The sequence below is a fragment of the Glycine max genome, chromosome 19 (genome assembly GCF_000004515.6).
Source record: "Glycine max cultivar Williams 82 chromosome 19, Glycine_max_v4.0, whole genome shotgun sequence".
Lineage (NCBI taxonomy): Eukaryota > Viridiplantae > Streptophyta > Magnoliopsida > Fabales > Fabaceae > Glycine > Glycine max.
Window position 1 is genome coordinate 5,759,831 of NC_038255.2, and position 21,117 is coordinate 5,780,947.

A 21,117-nucleotide genomic window follows, 5' to 3' on the forward strand; every position below is an offset into this window, starting at 1 on the left:
ATAATAAATAAATATAAACAATTTTTTTTCTTAAATAGAAACATATGCTCACTTTCAAACACATTAATTATTAGTTTCTTTTTATACCTTATTTATTGTAAATTCATAAATGAGATAAGTTATATTCATAGGTAGAAAAAGATGTCCCTTGAAAAAATGAATAGTGCCATTAAATTTAATTACCGCTTAAATCATTTAATTTTACGGGTATTTGTTTCTTATATATAGGAATGGACGTAATATTATTTAATTTCATAATTTATTTACTTCTTAATTTGTATTTTTTAAAACTTTGTTTCCATTTCTCCTTTTAAATATATGCAATTTAATTTTCAAATTCCTTAAGTTTCTAATTACTATTCTTTCAAAATTTAAGTTCCTTGCACATTTTAAGTTTCAAGTCTATTTACATTTCAAGCATTTTCATAATTTTAAGTCTATATCATTCCTGATCTTTTAATTTCCAATTTTCTTGAATTTCTTTCCATTTTACATGCTTTTCTTTTTAAATAATTTTCAACTTAAATGCTGCTTTTTAATTTTTGCATTCAGATTCGTTAATGTTATATTGTTGATAGATATTATATTGTTGACTGTTACAGTTTCGATAACATCAATTCAACAAATAAGAATTTAAATTAAGGACTTCATGTTTTTATAACCATAAATAATTTTATTAAATGGAACTAAAATTCCCCTATTATTGATAAATAAGATAAGAACTCGTCCAAGCTAAGGCAGGAGATTGGAATAAGGAATGAATCTCATCCACATGTATATATGTTGATCAACAAGGCCCAAAGAATCCAAGAATGGCATGACACGTCCCCTTGAAAACGCATGTGAAGGAGGAAAATGTGAACCGTGCGCCATTTGTGTAGCAAAACATGAGAAGAAACACGTGTTGAATGTTGCAATGCATTGAGAAACTACACAAGTTACAACAGAGAATGAGAAAAGATGCAGTAGAAAAACTACAAAAAAAAACACTTAAATTTTCACAAACAGTTTAATACAAGAATCAAGATGGACTCCCAAAATATGAGCTACAATGCTGGACAAGCCAAGGGCCAAACTCAGGTCTGTCTTTAACTTCCTCTCTTTGTGTCACATAAAAATTACTCAAAATTATAAATTTTTTATGATTTGAAATCATCTAATAATTTTTCTTATGTAAGAAAAATTATTGGATGGTTTTAAATTATTAATGTCTCAATCAATCTTCACAAGACATATAGTTAAATATTATTATTTTTTTCTTATAAATTAAAATTTTTAACCGTGTGATATAAATTAGTGAGGATCATGATTACTTAGTCTAAGACTATTCAATCATTTGCACTACATATGTGCTCAATTTTGATAACTCTTAAACAAGGTTTTTTGTGCTATTGCAGGAAAAGGCTAACACCATGATGGACAAGGCTAGCAATGCTGCTCAATCTGCTGAAGAATCCTTGCAAGAGGTTCTTATATATTTTATTTGTCAACCTTTATCCTAATCAAAGAAATTACATTCTTTTATCTCATTATAATTATAGTGTAAGTAAAAAAATATTCCAAAATAATTATTATTTTATAACTTTTTGATATAACATTAATTATATTATTTTTACTTATAAAGTAACAATGAACTACAAAATTTAAAAATAAATTAATAATGATATAATGTTAATTTTGTAAAATTACTTTCTTTTATTTATTTATTACTTCTTCAGTGTTTTTTAATATGTATAAAACAATTACAATTAGTCAAGAAGATCACACTCAATTAATTGAATAAAGATACCTGAGTTGTTGTTCCAATCATCGTTGTATTATTTTTGCTTTCTACGATGTCTGATTTTACAACGATTCAAAATCATCATAAAATGTATGATTCAACCGACTTAAAATGTCATTATTCCAGTAGGGAAAGGGAGTGATAAAGATATGATAACGTGAATGTTCAATCCATATGTACATTCGATATTAAACTGAAACCCCTAAAAGTAAGTCTATTTTGTTGTTGTTAGGTTGGACAGCAAATGCAGGCTAAAGCACAAGGAGCTGCTGATGCTGTAAAGAATGCAACAGGATGAACAAATGAAGCTAAATGGATCGTTATGCATGCTGGACTTGGTTTCCCTTGAAATATACCCTATATTTTGCTGATTTATTGATGTATTTTGCAGAAACATTATTCCATTTTTTTTCAAATGTAATCACTTTCTAAGTTCGGATAAACCAGTTTCATTAATGATGAAAGTTTCAAATTTCAATTATGGTTGTAATATTACAGAAACAAGCTAACTAACACCAAAAAAGTCACTAAAACAATAGCCATCCAAATCTTGTTATAGTGATGGTGGAATAAAGATCAAGTTACCCAATATATTTGTGGGACGTTAACTTAATAAAAGTTGGATTTTGGCTTAATTTTAAATTTTATTATATTGGTATACTCAAGTTGTGATGGATCAGATTGAGAAAAAAATTGAAAGATTAAAAATAATTAAGATTATAATCTATCAACTAAATGTATATGATTTCGATAATATAATTACCTGTGACTGGTTTTAAACATTTAGCGATATTATTTTTTTATACTATTTAAAGATATTATTTAAATATTAATTATGTTTTTATGTGTTTAATTGTCTTTTATGAAATTAAAATATTTTTCTCCTTTATTAATAATATTTCTTAAATTTTCTTTCACGACTTTTATATTCTCATTTGTTACTAAACCAGATAAATTAGAGAATTTATCTATAAAACCTTTTTTAAGAAATTATCTGCAAGAAACATTAGGTTTTTTTTTACATAAAATTTTTTTTGGTGAGAATATGCAGAAAAAATAATTTTTTTCTAAAATTTAAGAAAATAATAATCATATTTTTATCAAAAGCATATGCAAAATAAAAATAAAAAACTGTAAAATATGTTCACAAAAAAATCACAAAATTTGTCGAAAAAGTCTACATAAAAAATGCAAGATAAGGAGGAGAGAAAAACTCTGCAAATTCAAATAATACATATAAGCTTTCCTATACAAAAGAAAGATATAAAAATCATAAAAAAAATGAGAATGGAGAATGAAAAAAATTAAAATATAAAGAGGTAATTAATTAATAAAATGATTTATCTATGAAAAATATTATTGATGCTTAAAATCAATCATGAGGGCTGATGTTATCAAAAATAAAAACTTAAAATGAAATATTAATTAACATTAAATTAACTATGATAATAATATGAATGACTAAATATTAACTTCATTGAATTAAAGTATTGCTCCATTTTTTTCATTGGCTTAAAATTATTATATAATTATATATTAAAAAAATTGTTCTAATTGAGGAGTAAATAGATTTAAAGAATATTAAAAAAAACAAATTAAATAACCTTATAGAGAACTAATCGAGTTAAATTTTATTAATTTGATTGAGTTTGATCAAGTAAGCTCAACTCAACCTTTTTTTTTATATAGAGAGAAAAAGTCTATCAAATGAGGACTCTTATTATTATTATAATTTAATAAAATTTGTAAATATAAATTATTAAATCATATTTAGAAAGGTCAAAATTAAAAGAAAAATGCATACGCCTTTTTTAAATGATTATGTAATACTAGCTTTTAATTTTGATCATCTACGTAAAATTATATGACCCAGATTTATAATTTTGATTTCATTATGAAGATTGAAGATTATTGTTGTCTTTGAATTTAGAATATATTTTTTTTAGTCCCTAAAATTTTAACTTTTTTTCCTTAATTTTGACAAATTGTTATTTTTGGCATCAGACATAATAAATGGAGGCTTTGTGATAATTTTTTATTTTTAGTAGCTTGAATTTGCACTTAAACTGTCACAAAGTGCTAAAAAAAAAATCACCATAAAGCATCAATTTATTATGTGAGAGACTAAAAAAACAATTTGTCAAAATTTAAGAACTAAAAAAAGCATTTTTAAATTACAGGGATGAAAAAAAACACACCACCAAAGTCGAGAACTAAAATAGTAATTAAGCATAATAACAATAACCACAATTTATAAAGACAACTTCATCTTTATAAAACACTGAATTTTGACAAGAGTGAGCAACTAATACAACTGTACATAGTATGCAACATATGGTCTCAACATAGAATTTGAGGGTATGGTTTTCACAATGGATTAGTTCCCAGCAGGAAAGATAGACCTTCACTGGGAGGTCCTCCGCTCAGCTTTACCAATAGTTTTACATGTCCAGCAAATGTTGTCTTGCATATGTCCTGCTTCAATTGCCCTGGACACTAGGAAGTATTGGTTTTTCAGAAAGTTCTCCAGATCGTCTTATCTTTCCATTCTTCTTCTCATACTCTTGTTTCAATTCTTCTAAACGCTTGGATATCTGATGAGAACCATAATGCAGATGTAAAATTATGTCAGACTTGAATAAATATTATATAGTCTAGTAACATCCTGGCCATGCATATTGCAGTGCCAATTATGTAATATGAAGTGTGTAACCAATTAGTTTTTTTTTATTGGTGCAGAAGAAACAGAATTATAAAGGGATGTGGAAAAAAACCTGAAACAACTTATAAATATTCAATTCATATATGGTAAAGAATTAATTAAGCAATAGTGTAATACTTTTCTCAATAGATGTCATACCAATATCTCCCCAAATGCAATCACTTTGCATCTTGTCCTTTCTTGGGTAGCCACACATCCATCTCACCATTCTCATTTTTGTTACTCCCACATTTTTTTTCTTCCTGTCCCTTATAGTCCAACATTTACTATCATAGATAGACCATAGCAGTACGATAAAACTTCTTTTTGAGCTTTATATACACCCTTTTTCTAAGATTTGATTCCACTTTAAACTCCTTTTGTAGAGGAGCTTAAAATGGAGCCAAATCTTATAATAAAAGTTTATGTAAAGCAATCTACTGCCAACAAGATTCTTTGCTTTCAGGGTTAAACCATCCCGTTGATTCACCAAAAACTACTTTTGTTACCCTCTAAACCCCTTTATCCTACTAGCAATCTCTTCTTACACTCGATTTTCAATCCCCGGTCTCCTCAGAAGGGATTCTGATAAATTTCTCAAAAACCACAATAGTCATCCTTCATCAATCCTAGATTTTGAAGTTAGTTTCATTTATACGTTCGTACTCATGCCATGCACATAAAGAACTAAAACCCCATCCTAGGTAATTCAGATCTCTATTGTACGTGTTTGCCATCCTTGCAAACCCTTTTGTCCCTATTCCTCACTAGTGTTTCTGTCATTGAAAAGGCTAACATCCAATTTTTTTACCATCAATTTATGAAAAATGCAAGAAAGCTGAAAAAATATGCATCATGGTGTTAGCCAAGAAGCAGAATTTCTCAATATACAACTACAACTATCTTGGCATGGAAACTGCCAAATTAAAATGGTATTTAAACCGTGTTCTATATTTGAGCTGCATGTTCAAGATAATAAATGTTTAATCCCAAGTCCAACTATTTGACAAAGGTAAAAGAGCAGGGACACTGGTCAAGATAAAAACAAAGTTTGGCTCAGTAATACCTTTTTTGCTCAGACTCTGCAAGAAAAACTATATGGAGAAAACATCTTCTACACACAGATTTAATGTAGTTTGATATCTTGGAACAAAACCAACTTTTAGAGAATGCATCAGTAATACAATTATCATCACTTGATCAGCCCACATCAATAAATACAAGATTTAAAAGTAACAGATTATGTAACATTCATTTTTAAAACTAACTGAGTTTGACAAATAAAATGTATGTGGAAGTTATGAAGTGAAGGAAAACATGCATCCTGCTCCAATTCATATCATTCATAGTCCATAACACAGTTTTTTAAGTGAAAAAATTAAAATCCAGAGAAAGGAAGAGAACCTTGATAGAATAAGCCAGTGGTAACAATGTATCCGGATTCATTGCACCCTCGGGAAAGTTTTTCAAGGCATGTATGAGTTTTTCGAAAGGTAGTTTAATCTGATAAACAAACAAAACAGAAACAGTGAGCAGAAATTTGCTTTGGTTTATAACAGACACAGGTCACAAGGTCACATGATACTAACCAAGTCATCATGGCAGTACTTTAATAGGGCCAAGCCAACTTTAAAGACAATTTTAACACCCTGGAATGATAAGAAAGTCATCATTATAGATCCATATCTCTAACCAATAAATGGTTCTTCAGAGGGAAAGCACAACTAACCTCGTAGAGGAAGACATCCCAAATTCGAAGAGCCAAATGAAATGGAAAGGAATATGAAAATACAGTTATGAACCACTGGCTAGCATACATGCTAGGATTTATCATTTCATAGGAAAAATGTTCTCCCAACTTTGGTAGATGCTCCCTCACCGAGCATTCAAATTGAAAGAGGTATTGCTGTACCAGAGGCAATCCTGCCTGCAGTCAAATACAGTTATTTTGCTAAGAGAGTTATTATCATCAAAGAGTATATAATATTAACAAGAAACATGCAATTTAATGATATCCAGTTCATTCCTCATAGAATATGTTTATGTATCTAATATAAGGCAGGGATAATACATTGACACCATCAATAATCAAAACAAATAAATTAGTGAAACAAAATAGTTACCAGATACAAGCCCTCCATTGGAGCATGAACGGCTCCTTTTAGCAATGCCACCAACAACCAAAATGCATCCTCCTCACTCATATAAAGAAGCAAAAGCCCCGCTAAAAATCCCATGCCCTGGAGTTTTAAAATGGTCAATATTATGAAATACTTTGTAACAAGCACAGCAAGGTGATGGGGTCCTGAGTAAAACCTGAACATAGCCTACATCTCTGTCAAAGACAGAGTAAGCTTTTAGAACATTGTAGAGGGACCGCTGCCCAGGTCCATGTCTCTGTTGAAAGAATACATGTGAAGGGAAGGTTCGAGAAATATCTCGAATTATATCCAGTTCAGAGGCAGATGTCTCATATATGACTAGTTGCTGCAATAGGTATAATGTCTAGTCAATGCAAACTCCAAAACATGGAACAGTAGGGTAGTAAACCTCAAGATAATTTCAAAAAGTAAAGGAGGAAACCTCATTATGAAAACTGGTTAATTCAAACTATCAATTCTACATAGATTCTTTTAGGAAGACAACTCCTAACTAGGAGAATTTCATTGGAGCAGTCAAATAAAATTTGATCAAATAATGTACACATCCATATTCAAGATAGTCTTTAAGCTATTTAATACCATGAAAAATATTGTTCAACTTAAAACACCCAGCATATCCACCATGATGATGAGACTGACAGCAAAAACAAATAGAGTAATAAAAAAAATAAAAAGCAAAAGATATGCAAATAAAAAGGGTGAATATTCTTTAATTAGTATTTATTGGTGAACTATAACAAACAACAGACAAGCACTGATCATAGCTTAAAAAATATTCTACAAAATATATCACAATTTTTCAACAGTATAAATTAAGTTAATTACCTCATAAACTCCAGGGTTCATCAGCAATAGGTCTCGACTTCCAGATATCAATTGCCAAACAAGGCCCCTTAAACAATCGGGAATTCCTTTCCTTATACGCCTTTTCACAACATGAGGTTTTCTCCTTAGATAATGCTTCCAGTCACTGCCACCAACCCCAATCATCTTCCTCCATTTTCTAACCCTTCTCTCCTCCCTATATCTAATGAGAGGTAAATGGAAATACAGGTAAAACCAATGGCCACATTTTTTATACTCACTCATGCTTAAAACACAGAAAAACACAAATCAATAGGTGTAAAACAAAAATACCTCTCATACTCGTAGGCTGATCTATTCTTGACTAAGCCTTCAGAAGTATTAACATCCTGTTTTACAAACCCAAATCTATCTAATGCTCTTGGTGAAGGAACAGGACCAGGTTCATAGTCATCCAATCTTTTCTTTTCCATTTAAAAATCACAAATTAGGTTTCTCAAAGCAAAAGACAAATGACATAGCTGGCTTCCCTAAACATCGCAATGAGGAAAACCTGAAAAATAGAAATGCAAAAAAAAAAAATTGTCATTATGATTATCATTTTAAATCATTGAAAAAATAAATAAATAAGTTTTCCATACACAAAGAATCAAAGACCAAATTGAAGGAGAAATATAAGCTGTTACCAGAGCAATCTGAGAATGCACGTAGCATGATTAGGATTTGTCGCAAATGAGGCCATGGGAAGGAGGATTAGGTTTCACTGCTTAGTCGATTAGGGTTCATTGCGAATGAGATTGCACTCTGGATATTAGGGTTTTTTGTAGAAGCAAAGAATTTGACTTTGATGTTTTGATGATGCCATATGATCGTGATGATTTGATGCCTTATGAAAGACAAAAATTCAAGAATACAAGATACAACATCAGGAAGATCTCTAGTGTTCTAGGAAGGGAATCCCAAATTGAAACTGCAAAAGGTTTGGCCAAGAAATTTAAGTAAAAATGTCTTTTTCAAGAGATTTACTCTCTGGTAATCGATTACCAGAGGATGTAATCGATTACCAATGGCCAAAATGACTTATAACAGCTATTAGAAATTTGAATTCAAACTTTACACTGTGTAATCGATTACACATGGATGGTAATCGATTACCAGCAGTTACTGAACGTTTTGATTCAAATTTTAAAGCCTGTAATCGATTACAGAAGTCTTGTAATCGATTACCAGAGGAGATTTTCAGAAAATTATTTCCAAGGGTCACAACTTTTCAAATGGTTTTTACATGGTCATCAAAGGTCTATTTATATGTGACTTGGAACACGATTTTGCAGAGAGTTTTTCAGAACAAAAAATCTTATCCTCTCAAAAAGCAAAATCATTTTATCCTCTTAAGAATTCCTTGGCCAATATACTTGCAATTCAATAAGGAATTAATTGTGTGCTCAATTGTACAATCTATCTCTTTCAAGAGAGATTTTTTCTTCTCTTCTTTCTATTTCTCAACAGGGATTAAGAGACCGAGGGTCTCTTGTTGTAAAGAAATCTGAACACAAAGAAAGGGTTGTCCTTGTGTGGTTCAGAACTTGTAAAGGGATTTTGCAAGATAGTGGAACTCTCAAGCGGGTTTGCTTGGGGACTGGACGTAGGCACAAGGGTGTGACCGAACCAGTATAAATCTGAGTTAGCATTTTCTCTTCCCTTAAACTCCTTTATTGTTTATTGCTTGTTATTTCTATTTAGTAAGATTAATTTGCATTATTATCTAGGAGTTCTTGTTTAAAAGGAATCTAGGGTTGTTGGGTTAAATTAAAATAGAAATTTTAATTAGGGATAGTCTGTGATATCTTAATCAACCCCCCCCCCCCCCCCTTCTTAAGATATCTGAGGCTACTTGTCCAACATTTTTCGTTCACTTTAGATACGCAGCCACGGGCTAATCATGACTTGTGAAGGACCGAAAGGGGTGTGTGGTTTACTGCCTAGTTAGTTGATCTATACTTTAGAAAATCAGACATAAAACAAAAACATTTGAAAAATAAATGGGTCAGTCTAAATATCCCATTTTGAAAAAATGAACAGCCTTATCTCAACAATAAGACAATGTTATCATATTGTGAGCCTTTAACCTATGTTTATAAGAGGAAGGATAAAAGGAAAGGAGATGAGCTGGGAACAAATGGGCTAAACATGGAATTACAAGGGCTGGAGCTGTGATGCATAACATAATGTCCATTGGAGAGGAATATTCTGGCATGATGGGAAAGATAGTGGAGGACATGTTGTCGGACAGAGGTGTAGGGAAAGTATGGGGGAAAAGGAAATTTTGGTGAGGAATTGGAAAGGCATCCTAGGTGATATTTTCTTCTTTTTTTTCTGCATTGCTATTCCTGTTGTCCTTTGGTTTTCTTTTCTACGCTGAGTTATACTGATCAGTTGAATGGGAATTTTTCTCCTGGAATTTTACCTATTTCCTCTAATATACTACCAGTTTCTATCAGAGAATAAAAAAAAGAATAAAAAAGTTCTCTCTAACATCAAGAAGCCAAAAAGTCACTTAAGAACAAAATAAAACAATAAATAATTATTAAATCATACATGAAAGTGTGAGCTACAGACAAATATCAAGTGCACTGCAGGTTGGATGATTAATGAGCATTAAATGGCCAAGGATTGAAGAACAAAGGAATGTGATATATGTTGTGGTGATGTTGTGCCATGTGTCAAGCATATGTGCATTTTGATATGTGTCTATAAGTTAGGTGTCAATGCATCGTCCCTTTGATTGATTTGAGCTTAATGAACTATAGAACCCTAAAACATAGCTAGTCTAAAACTGATGCAGGTACTAGATGCCATAGACTGATGCACGGGGGGAGTCCTCTTCCAACGGTAATACTTTTAAAGATTGCCAGAATAGATTCTAAACATCTAAGCCCTTTATTCCCTAATTAAGCATTCAGTGTTGTCAGCTAACACAGAATACATTGAACTACAAAATTCATTCTCAAAAGTTCTCCAAAAGCAAAAATCAAAATCCAGTAACATAAAATTTGTGGCATCACGTACAATACTTAATAGCATGTTCTGCAGCCATGTAAGTTACTGTGTTTTATCAAATTTTTCAAGGTCTACTTAACAAATGGACAAAATAAAAATCATAGAATAACTACTTACCAATCCTAATAACCAGAAATAATTATGAGATGGTTAGGTGGTTTACACCTTATTATAGGCAAAAAACCATGATAGAAGAGAGGATGGTAAAGCTTATCTCATTGCTAAACACGGCAAAATTAGTACACCGGTAAAAATTGCAACCATGAAGGCTAGAAACTCAGCACTGGCCTAAAAAAACAGAATTGAATGTATCTAGAGTAGCAAAAAACACAAACAGACCTGTTAATTTCAATCCTATTATGAACTAAAGTACTAACCTTAAGGTTCCATTCTAAAAATCCATGCCCCTCCAAATATGATTGGTACAAATAAAAATAAAAAATAAAAAACTTTTGCCCTCTTTCATATTCTTCAGTTTCAGAAAGTAACAAAATTTAGGTCAAGTTAGAAGGAAAATTTGACGATTACACCAATTATGTAAAAGAAAAGTACTTGGTTTCAACAAACACACAGAAAAATACCTTTTGAGCTTTCTCATCTACTCCAAAAAAAAAAAAGGAATATGGTACCAATATTCATAAACTACAGTGATCCGTTAATTTACACAGTTTACATTGATTCTCCCTTTCTTATTTTTCTTTCACAAATTGCTCAAACAAAAAACACACCAACGCACGCTCATATATTCCCACCCAAGCACCAGGGGAGCAGGGAGCACTCACATTCATTTTGTCTTATTCAATCTCATAATCTGGTATCACACAAATGATCTAAAATGAAACAAATTCCACATCATTAACCAAAATATTCACTTCAAATATCAAATGAATTAAAACTTAGTCCACAACCGACAAATATCAGATGACTAAGAAATCAAAAACAAAATCAAAGTCAAAAGACACATTTTCTCTAAATTTCAATTTTTTTTTCAAATCAACATTAAGCACAAAACCCAATAGAGGGAGAACAGTAACTGTGCTAACAAAACAATAATACCCAACTAAAAAGCTTGAATTTTTCATTAACCGTACGTACCATAATTCCGTTGGAACCCAACTCCCGTTGCTTTTGTCAATTGAAGAAATTGCAGATTATCCAATCCAATGGTGAGGAGAAGAAACAGAAGGAGCACCCAAATTGTGAATGAATGTTGCGAGCAAAGAAGAAAAGAGTGAAAAGATCAATGATGAAGGGTTTTGAATTGGTGAAATATTGGGAATTTGAGAAATGAAGGGAGGAGGATTGTGAGGATTGTAATTGTGAATTTTGAGGAAACACACAAACACAAGAAAGAAAGAAAAAAGATAATGATGTGAATTGGGTTTGGGTGGCCGGCAACAACCTCGGAAATGGGAAACGAAGGGGATGGGGGCGTTTTTAACAAGAAACGAACCAAAATACTAAAATTGAATGTTCATTTTTCTTCTATAAATTATTCATTTTCCAATATTTCCTGTCATGTTCCGTACAATCTTATCGGATCATAATTTACCAACAACAATAAAAATTAACTGAATTAATTGATTTGTAATAAATTTTAATTTTATTCTAACACTATGATGCTTATTTTTTTAAAGGATAATTTTTCAACCAACAAATATACCCCTTTTATAAGAAAATGAGTCTAATCATTAAAGATAAAAACAAAATTTAGTGATAAGGTAATCCTATATTTCTTATAATTAAGATCAAGAAAATATTATTTTTTTTCTTATATAAGACTATTAGTAGTAATATTCTTTGCTTTGTTCAATCTTATACTCCATCGTCTTAAAATAATAATCGTCTTTTATTTACACAGACAAAAAAAAAAAATAATAAAGTAATATTTTTATAAAATTAACCTTATATCATCATTAATTCATTTATAAATTTTATTATAAAATAGCATCATGAAACAACTTCAAGAATGGCAAGATGGAACACACAAATTCTCAATCACTATATGTAGGAGCTACGTGGACATTTTTTTTTTTTATCTCACAGCTCAAGCTCTTCAAATGTCCTTTGATGCTTTCATGTAGCCTCCAACATTAAGTAAAATTTCATCTAGTTTCCACATATAAGCAAATAAAGCCTTTATATTCAATGTTTTCATGCGCAACACATTCCTTGAATGTGGCCAACCTAGAAGGGGGAGATCTTACCTATTTCCCAATAGCACGGATTTTACAATCAAATTAATAATATGTGCACAACAATGCATGTGTGGATAATATCCATTTAAAACCAGACAGTTCCAAGACATTATCCCCTTCTACAGATATTCGATTGTTTTATCATTTGATAACGCCTTATCAATTGTCAATGTAAGAACACGAGTGAGCCCCCAACTACTGAAGCAATGTTCAACCGTCTTAGCCAAATTCTTCCATGTGTGACTTGAGACTTGACAAAAATTTATCACCTTCTTTTGCAACTTCCAATCATTGTCAATGAAATATGTTGTCAAACTCATATAATCCAGATTTTGTGATGAAGTCCATGTGTCCATAGTGAAGCAAATCCTATGGTTGTGTCGGGAAAAAAAGTTCTTCAACTTTACTTTTTCACTACTCCATAGTTTATGAACATCACGTGCCAAGATAGTGCGTGAGATGACAACAAGAAAGAGAGCTATAATGCTCAAAAATTTCTGAAAGGCTTCATGCTCAACCATTCGAAAGGAGAGCCCCATTGCCGCAAACATTTTAATCAGCGCATTTCGACATGCCTCTTGATCAATTTTGGGCAAGGAAGGAGAAGAAATTACCTTTGTGGATGAATCTGATTTTTGCTTCTTGCTCACTTTGTGTTGTGTTGCTATTGCACTCGATAAATAAGTATGCATATAACTATAAAAATTATGAAATTCAAAATTAATGAAATGAAAGAAAAGTGTTAGTCAGTATGCAAAATAGTCATATTAAACAAGACAAAACGAACCCTAATAATCAAACATCAGGTACCTATATCCCCAAATACTTTTTTGGCAACAAAATTTGCCCCCTAAAATTATGGAAGAAAAATGCCAAGTTGAAGACAATAAAGAAAGCAATTTCATAACCATCAAAGGAAGATGCAGGGTACATATTTTGTACCTCATATTTGATATTAGATTGGATAATTTGGATTGATTGACAAAAATCAAAGAAAGGAAGATGTAGGGTTCCTTCTTTGCTAGCTAGAGAAACCCCAACATAACGTGATTTGGGATTTAGGGTTTGCTTCATTTGTTCTCTCACTTAACTCTACCTTTGCACACAGGAAGGAAGGAACGACTGGTGAAGTGACGCACTGACACAAAGAAAATTACGTAAAAAGAAAAGGTTCTATAAGTGAACCAAACCTTTCTGTAGAGGCAGGTTGGTTCAAACTGGATATGTTTTTACAATAGTTCAATTCATTTTTTTAGAATCAGTTCTCTTGCACACCCCTACAGTTGGCAAGTCATTGATTCAATCAATGTGTTCACCACAACCAGCCTTGTTCTTGCACCAAATCACAAGTAAACTAAAAAATCCAAGGAAAGAGTAAATATTATGATTAACATTATAAAAGTGTATAGAAGTTACGTGCTAATACATACATGGAATTTGGCTTAATATCAATTCTTATTTCTAACTTGGAATCCTCAACAAACACAATTAGCCTTTCCTCCATACCTTGCACTTTGTTCACTTTCATTTCCTTTCTATTTTTTATTGCATAGCTAAAATATGAGAATGCTTACTATAAAATATATATTACTAACTTCGAAGATCATAGTTGGCAAAATTAGAGTGAAAAAATGGAAAGAATAAAATTAGAGTGGCGAAAATGAAGAACAAACCTATGCACGCCAAAGGGAAGGCACTGTCAGAGCTTCGATATGTGATGGAGAATAGATTTAGAAGAATAAATTTGGGATTATGCTAAGCACTTCTCCCATTTATACTTTTACACCCCCTTCCACTTCTTTTTTCCAAGTATATCCTTTCCTTTTCTTTTTAGGAAAATTACTACACCCCCTTCTCGTCTACAATAGAAGACAAAACTTAAACCTTCATCTCTAATGTCTAGGGTGAATCACCCTCACAAGTGGAAAAGCTGCCACGAGCCACCGAAGGTGATTTCCAACAATGATGTCTCTCTCTCTCTAAAAATCAACTAGGGATTTAGCCAAATCATTATAATGATGAACAATCCCCATATTCTCAACCCTCTAACCCCATCCCAATATTTTCCAGTCCAACATTGGTCTCCCCAAATTCACACCACAAAATAATCCAATGAGAAACCAGGTGTGTTTTTTTATACTAATTATTTCCAACAAACAAACAAATAAAAAAAATTCTCAAAATAATTGTGGATTTCAGAGTAAACAAGTGAAGAACAGAACCCTAGCTAAACATAGATGAAAAAGTGAGAGAACTTCAAGTGTGGAATCCCTCAAAATAATCTTAGATTTGTCATTGTCGTTGTGTCCACTTGCAAGGAAGTTCCTTTTCAATGACAAGCACATCTGATGAAGAGGGCGAAGTTAGAGATAGATGGGGTTCATCCTTTACTTCTTCCTCTCTCTCCTCCGCTACAACGATGACCCTGACCTTAAGGGTTAAGCTTTTTGACACTAGTTAAACTCTCTGACGTGGCATTGCTAGAGATGTTAATCTCCATTGCCATCACTGGCACGTCTTGCTTTTCCAATCATCGATTCTCCTTTCAACGTCAAAACTCATGATCCTTGAAAACCCCTCTCCATGTGATGGCTTTTGTGATTTGCTTTCTAAGATTTTTGCTCCTGGGAAGTTGAATAGATCTGCAAGTTTTTATTTTTGCTTGAACAAGAATTGGGTTTTAATTTTCAAAGACAAATTTCGCCGCTGGGAATCATCGTCAATGATGGCATATGGTGGTCCAAAGGGGTTGATGGAAAAGGAGAAAATAACAAAACACCATCTTGGACAATGATTTTGGAAGCCTCACGACATTGATATGATGCAAACATAGAAACAAGTAGAATGAGATATGGATTGAAAAAGAGAGTAATAGGGAGTGAAGGGACATGTAAAAGGGGTGAACTAACTTCTAGAAAAAGAAAAGGAAAGGATGTAATTGGAAAAATAATAAGACATAGGAGGTGTATAAGTAAAGATGGGGATACTTAGCAAAAGCCTAAATTCAGGATGAATTAATAAATGTGTGGGTTAAGGCTTTTTATTGCAAGGAAGAAAAAGATCTGCAAAATGCACTAAGGGAATTGCCATTAGCTCTACCCACGTGGATGTCTTTTAGTTGTATTCCAAAATTACCCCTTGGACGAAAATACAATGGAATCATGTTTTCGTTGCCTATATGGGACAAAAAAATGAAATAACATCAAAAATACAATTTTGTTGCACAAATGTACAATGGAATTGTGCTTGCGTTGTTATTTAGGGGGTGGAAAGAAAAAAAACAACAAAAATATGATTTTTTTGTATATTATACAACAACAAAATCATATTTTTGTTGTTGGTTGAGCACCAATACAGATTCACCCCATCCCAATCTTGTTGGATCACCATCCTAAACACAAACACATATTCAACAACAACTATATTCAAAATCCCAACCCCACATTCGAAAATCCCCAAAATGATACCTTAACACAGATTACACCCTTGCCCAGATTTTTTCTGTTTGCGAGAAATAACGAGTGAGGGAATAAGGTGCATAAGACATGACTGCTTGAGGAAATAGGGAGGCACGAAGGACATTGCCCAGATCTGCATGGAGGATGTTTGCCCATATATGTTTGAAGATCGATGGTGGGGTGAGTTGCATGAAGGAATAATGAGGAAGAAGGTAGGAGCAACGTATAGAAGAAGAAGGAGGAGACAATGACAGGGCTTGGGTTTGAGGAGGGAGAGGTGCGAGGAAGAAGAAGGAAGATGATGGCAATGCAAGGATTCTGGATCTAGGCTGGGTTGGGGGAGACAATTTTGGATTTGAGAAGGGAATGAGGTGTAGGGATTTGGTGAATGGGTAAAAGAGGGGTCATAGAGGTTGGTAGTGTCAATAGCAAATCTGGTAGTGGGAATAGTTGTTCTCATGCACTAACTGGGTTACGTCATTTGTTTTCAACCAAAGCATTGTATAGTGGCCCACAAGGTATAGTGTTAGTTTAATTTTGTTTTTTTTTTAAGATTTATATAAAATACAGTAGTAAAATAATAATAAAAAAGAATTAAAAGTTGTTTTAGTTGGTCATAAAATTAGTGTATTGCTTCAAACTATTGTTGATGACATTGTTCAAGAACAAGACAACAATGAGGTTCTTCCTCAAATACCTATAAAAACCTCAACAAGTGCCATTAAGGAGATCTGATAGAGAGAGGAGAAGTGCAATCCCTGATGATTATATTATCTTTCTCCAAGAACATGAGGATGGCATTGGCTTAACAGAGGATGATCTGATTAACTTCTGTCAAGTCATGCATAGTTCTAACTCTCAAAACTGCATCAATGCCATGAAGGATAAGATGAAATCTATGCAAGACAATGACATTTGGGATCTCGTCGAATTGCCTAAAAGTGTGAAACCTATTGGTTGCAAATAGATATTTAAAACCAAAAGGGATTCAAAGGGCAATGTCGAGAGATATAAGGCCCGTCTAGTCGCTAAAGGATTTACCCAAAAGGAAGGCATTGACTATAAAGAAACTTTTTTTCCAGTATCTTCAAAGGATTTTTTTAGAACAATAATGACACTGGTAGCTCATTATGATTTAGAGCTACATCAGATGGATGTTAAGACTGCGTTTCTAAATGGTGACATTGAAGAAACAATTTACATGATACAACCAGAAAACTTTGTATTAGGTAACTCAAAGTCTATGGTTTTCAAACTAAATAAATCCATCTATGGTTTGAAACAAGCTTCCCGTCAATGGTATTACAAGTTCCATCAAGTCATTACCTCATATGGTTTTGAGGCAAATGCAGTTGATGATTGTGTATAAGTTTAGTAGGAGTAAATACTCATTCTTGGTGTTATATGTCGATGATATACTACTTCTACCAATGATATAAGCTTCTTACAAGAGACTAAGAAATTTCTAACGAAAAATTTTGAGGTGAAAGATCTTGGGGAAGTCTCTTTTGTATTAGGAATCAAGATACTAAGAGATCGCTCTCAAGGTATCCTAAGGTTGTTACAAGAGAGTTATACCGATAAGGTCCTAGATAGATTCGGCATAAAATATAATAAACCAGGAGATACCCGATAGCTAAAGGAGACAAATTTAGTCTCAAACAATGCCTTAATAATGGCCTTGAAAGAACAGAGATGCAAAAGATTCCTTATGCATCAGCAGTAGGAAGTCTAACATACACTCAAGTTTGCACTCGTCCCGATATAGCATTTGTAGTAGGATTTTTGGGCAAATATTTAAGTAATCCTGGAATGCAACATTGGAAAACAGCAAGAATTTGGAAATCATTGGGTACTCAGACTTTGATTTTGGTGGATGTCAAGATAGCAAACGCTCCACATATGGATACATATTTATGCTGGCTGGAGGAGCTATCTCTTGGAAGTCTGCTAAAGAGACTCTCATAGCTTCTTCGACCATGACCGCGAATTTCATTGCTTGTTTTGAGGCATCCAACCATGGGATATGACTAAGAAATTTTGCCACTAGTTTGCGTGTGGTTGACAACATTGAAAGACCATTAAAGATTTATTGTGACAATAACTCAACAGTTTTTTACTCCAGCAACAATAGGAGTGCAACCAAATCAAAGTTTATTGACATCAAGTTTTTGGTTGTTAAAAAGAGAGTTCAGAATAGACAGATTTTCATAGAACATTTAAGGACTAATGATATGCTAGCTGACCCACTTACGAAAGGTTTGGTACCTAAAGTTTTTCATGAGCACACTGCTCATATGGGAGTGATTTCTTATAGTGCCTTAGTTTAGTAGGAGTCTCATTTATGTTCTATATATGCCTTATGTTGTTCAGATATTTGTATAGATTGATTTTCTATAAAATAAAATTGAAGGTTATCATTTCATTCTAAGTTTGTTTTGTTTGCAATATTTATATTGTGTTTGGATTGATCTCTATAAAGAATAAAGTTTGGACTAGTTGGAAATGAATATTAATGAGATCACATTGCATGTTATTTTCATGTCGTTTATCCATATTTGATCTATGTCATCAAGTATATGTGACATTGGTGATCATTGTGGCTCAATCAAGTTGGATTGTGAGGAAAACTGCAATGGTTCTGTGTTACTATATAAGATGGACCAGATTGTTTAAGGAAAGTCTAAAAGTAAATAACATACGGTTGCACGCCTAAAGACTTTTACAATATAAATGATTAAGGTTAATATGAAGCTCAAGTGGGAGATTGTTATGAATTTTATAATTCCTAATTAATTAATTAGTGTGGGCTGCATATTATATTTATCATTTATATTAGTTATTTACATTTATGTGCTCAATAAAAGTGATCTAATTTGGTGAGCCTATTGGACTATCATCAGAAATTAATATGGGCTTGATAAGCGGAAACCAATTTGACCCGTTAGGAAATAATGAGAACTCTAACAGGTTAAAACTTAAAGCAAGGTTGTGGTCCCCAATACACCAAATCAGAAATTGTATTCTCTTCTTCCCATCTGATGAGAAACCTTAGGTCCCAAAAGGAAAATAATGATTTAGTTGAAGAAGAACATAAAACCAACAGTTCCTTAGACTCATCAATTCCACTGCTTATCATGGATCCAATTATTTTTCACAACCCCTCTTGATAATCTAACGTAATGTGTTTCCGATGATTATTGGTATTTTATTAAGATCCCTAAAATGTCAAACACATGATGCTTCACGCACTCTAATTAAGCATTCTTCCTCAATTGCACTTCTTGTATTAAGCATGAAAAGATTGTTTAACACAATCATCACTATCAAAGGTTTTCATTGAAAATATGTTGCTAATCAGCATTTATGTTCTTTGTTTTTGTCTTTAAGAGTTTTGTGCTAAAATTTGTATATGCCAAATGTTTTAGGGATTTGAACTAAAAATATGGGTATAACCTTATTGGTATTAAGGTTGGTTAAATGAGTGTAGAAAAATGACCAAAATTTTGGAAGAAATTAAGGATTTTATTAATTGCATGTTTTTAAGTTCCAAAGGAACAAGATCCTTTCGTGACAAAAACAAACAGTGTGAGTATATATATATATATATATATATATATATATATATATATATATATATATATATATATATATATATATATTCTTCCTTGGTCAACCATTCTTATTAGAGTTCATACTAGTTTCTTGTTTACATAAAAAATTCCTTTTAATTTACACTCGTATCAAATTGTGTAATCCATACATTAGATTGGTATATAAGTCGTAATATGTCAATTTCATGCTTATTTCCTTGTGCCATTGAACACCAAATTCAACAACACGAACACCTATTTGATATAGGTTGTTGTACTATTGAATGTAATGATCGATGGACTAAGAAAATAAGCATTGGATTGACATATAGAGACTTATATACCAATCCAATCAATCCATTATACAATTTCATATAAGTGTTGATGAAAGCCGAATTTTTAATTGAAACAAGAAACTAACATGAATTAGATAAGATATAATATTTATACCTTCATATCTTGTTTGCTTTTGTCACTTGAGAATCATTCCCCTTTGAAACTCAAAAGCATGCAACTAACAAAATCCTCAATTTTTTCCAAATTCTTGATCTTTTTTTAGTAGTATCTTGAACAACATCTTTGTTGTTTCTCCCTACTTTGAATTGTTCTGCATTCATAGAACAAACCTTAATACAAGTAATGCTATACCCATATTTTTTGTTCAAATTTCTAAAACATTTCACATATACAAATTCAGCACCAAACTCTTAAAGACAAAAGCAAAAGAACATGAACCTTAATTAATTAATTCCTTAATTTTTTTAATTAACAACACATTTTCAACGAAAACCTTTGATAGTGATACTTGTGTTAAATAATCTTATTATGTTGTCATGCTTAATAAGGAATGTATGAGAGAATGCTTAACTAGAGCATGTGAAGTACTTATTTAAGTAAAAAAATATTAATTAAAGTTATTATGTATGATAAAATATTTTTAATATTAATGTATTTAAAAATTAAATTCTACCTAAAAAATTACATTTAGATTTTATAATACTAAATTATGTATAGGGTGGCTATCATACATTAATCATTTTTGTCTCTCCATACCCTATTTATAAGATTCTTTTTAAAAAAAGTTGTCCCTCTTTCTAAAACTCTTTTATAATTCCTTGATGTGTTAACTATTTATTTTTATATACTCTTATTTAATTATTTTTTCTCTAAATAATAATGAAAAATAAGTAAGTGAATAGAAAAAAAATGAATAATTTTAAAATTAAAATACAAATAATTAAATTTAATATAATAATTATTTTCTAAAAGAATATAAATAAATTAAAATAATCTTATAATTAAAAATAGAGTCAGTGTACTTTAAGAAAGCCTAGATCGAATGGACCGATTGAAATGTG

General features: G+C 31.8%; 2 protein-coding genes across 3 annotated transcripts; one reads left to right on the forward strand and one right to left on the reverse strand.

Moving 5' to 3' along the window:
- The first annotated feature begins 977 nt into the window (after positions 1-977).
- Positions 978-2,168, forward strand: LOC100801700 (stress-induced protein KIN2). The gene is made up of 3 exons (XM_003554911.5): positions 978-1,080; positions 1,398-1,466; positions 2,016-2,168. The coding sequence occupies exons 1-3, from the start codon at positions 1,027-1,029 to the stop codon at positions 2,079-2,081; spliced, it is 189 nt and encodes a 62-aa protein (XP_003554959.1). The 5' UTR covers positions 978-1,026; the 3' UTR covers positions 2,082-2,168.
- A 1,865-nt stretch (positions 2,169-4,033) lies between these two features.
- On the reverse strand, positions 4,034-11,719 carry LOC100778662 (Rab-GTPase-TBC domain-containing protein). Of its 2 annotated transcripts, none has more exons than XM_026126946.2 (9): positions 8,137-8,350; positions 7,784-8,003; positions 7,472-7,673; positions 6,801-6,971; positions 6,608-6,724; positions 6,214-6,411; positions 6,074-6,133; positions 5,889-5,987; positions 4,034-4,377 (listed from the first exon to the last, which is right to left on the reverse strand). In XM_026126946.2, exons 2-9 carry the CDS (start codon positions 7,921-7,923, stop codon positions 4,264-4,266), a joined length of 1,101 nt encoding a protein of 366 aa, XP_025982731.1. In that variant the 5' UTR covers positions 7,924-8,003; positions 8,137-8,350; the 3' UTR covers positions 4,034-4,263. The 2 variants fall into 2 exon arrangements, with proteins under 2 accessions (XP_025982731.1, NP_001242553.2); NM_001255624.3 differs by lacking the exon at positions 8,137-8,350 and adding an exon at positions 11,606-11,719 and having other exon boundaries at positions 4,038-4,377.
- Positions 11,720-21,117: the final 9,398 nt, after the last annotated feature.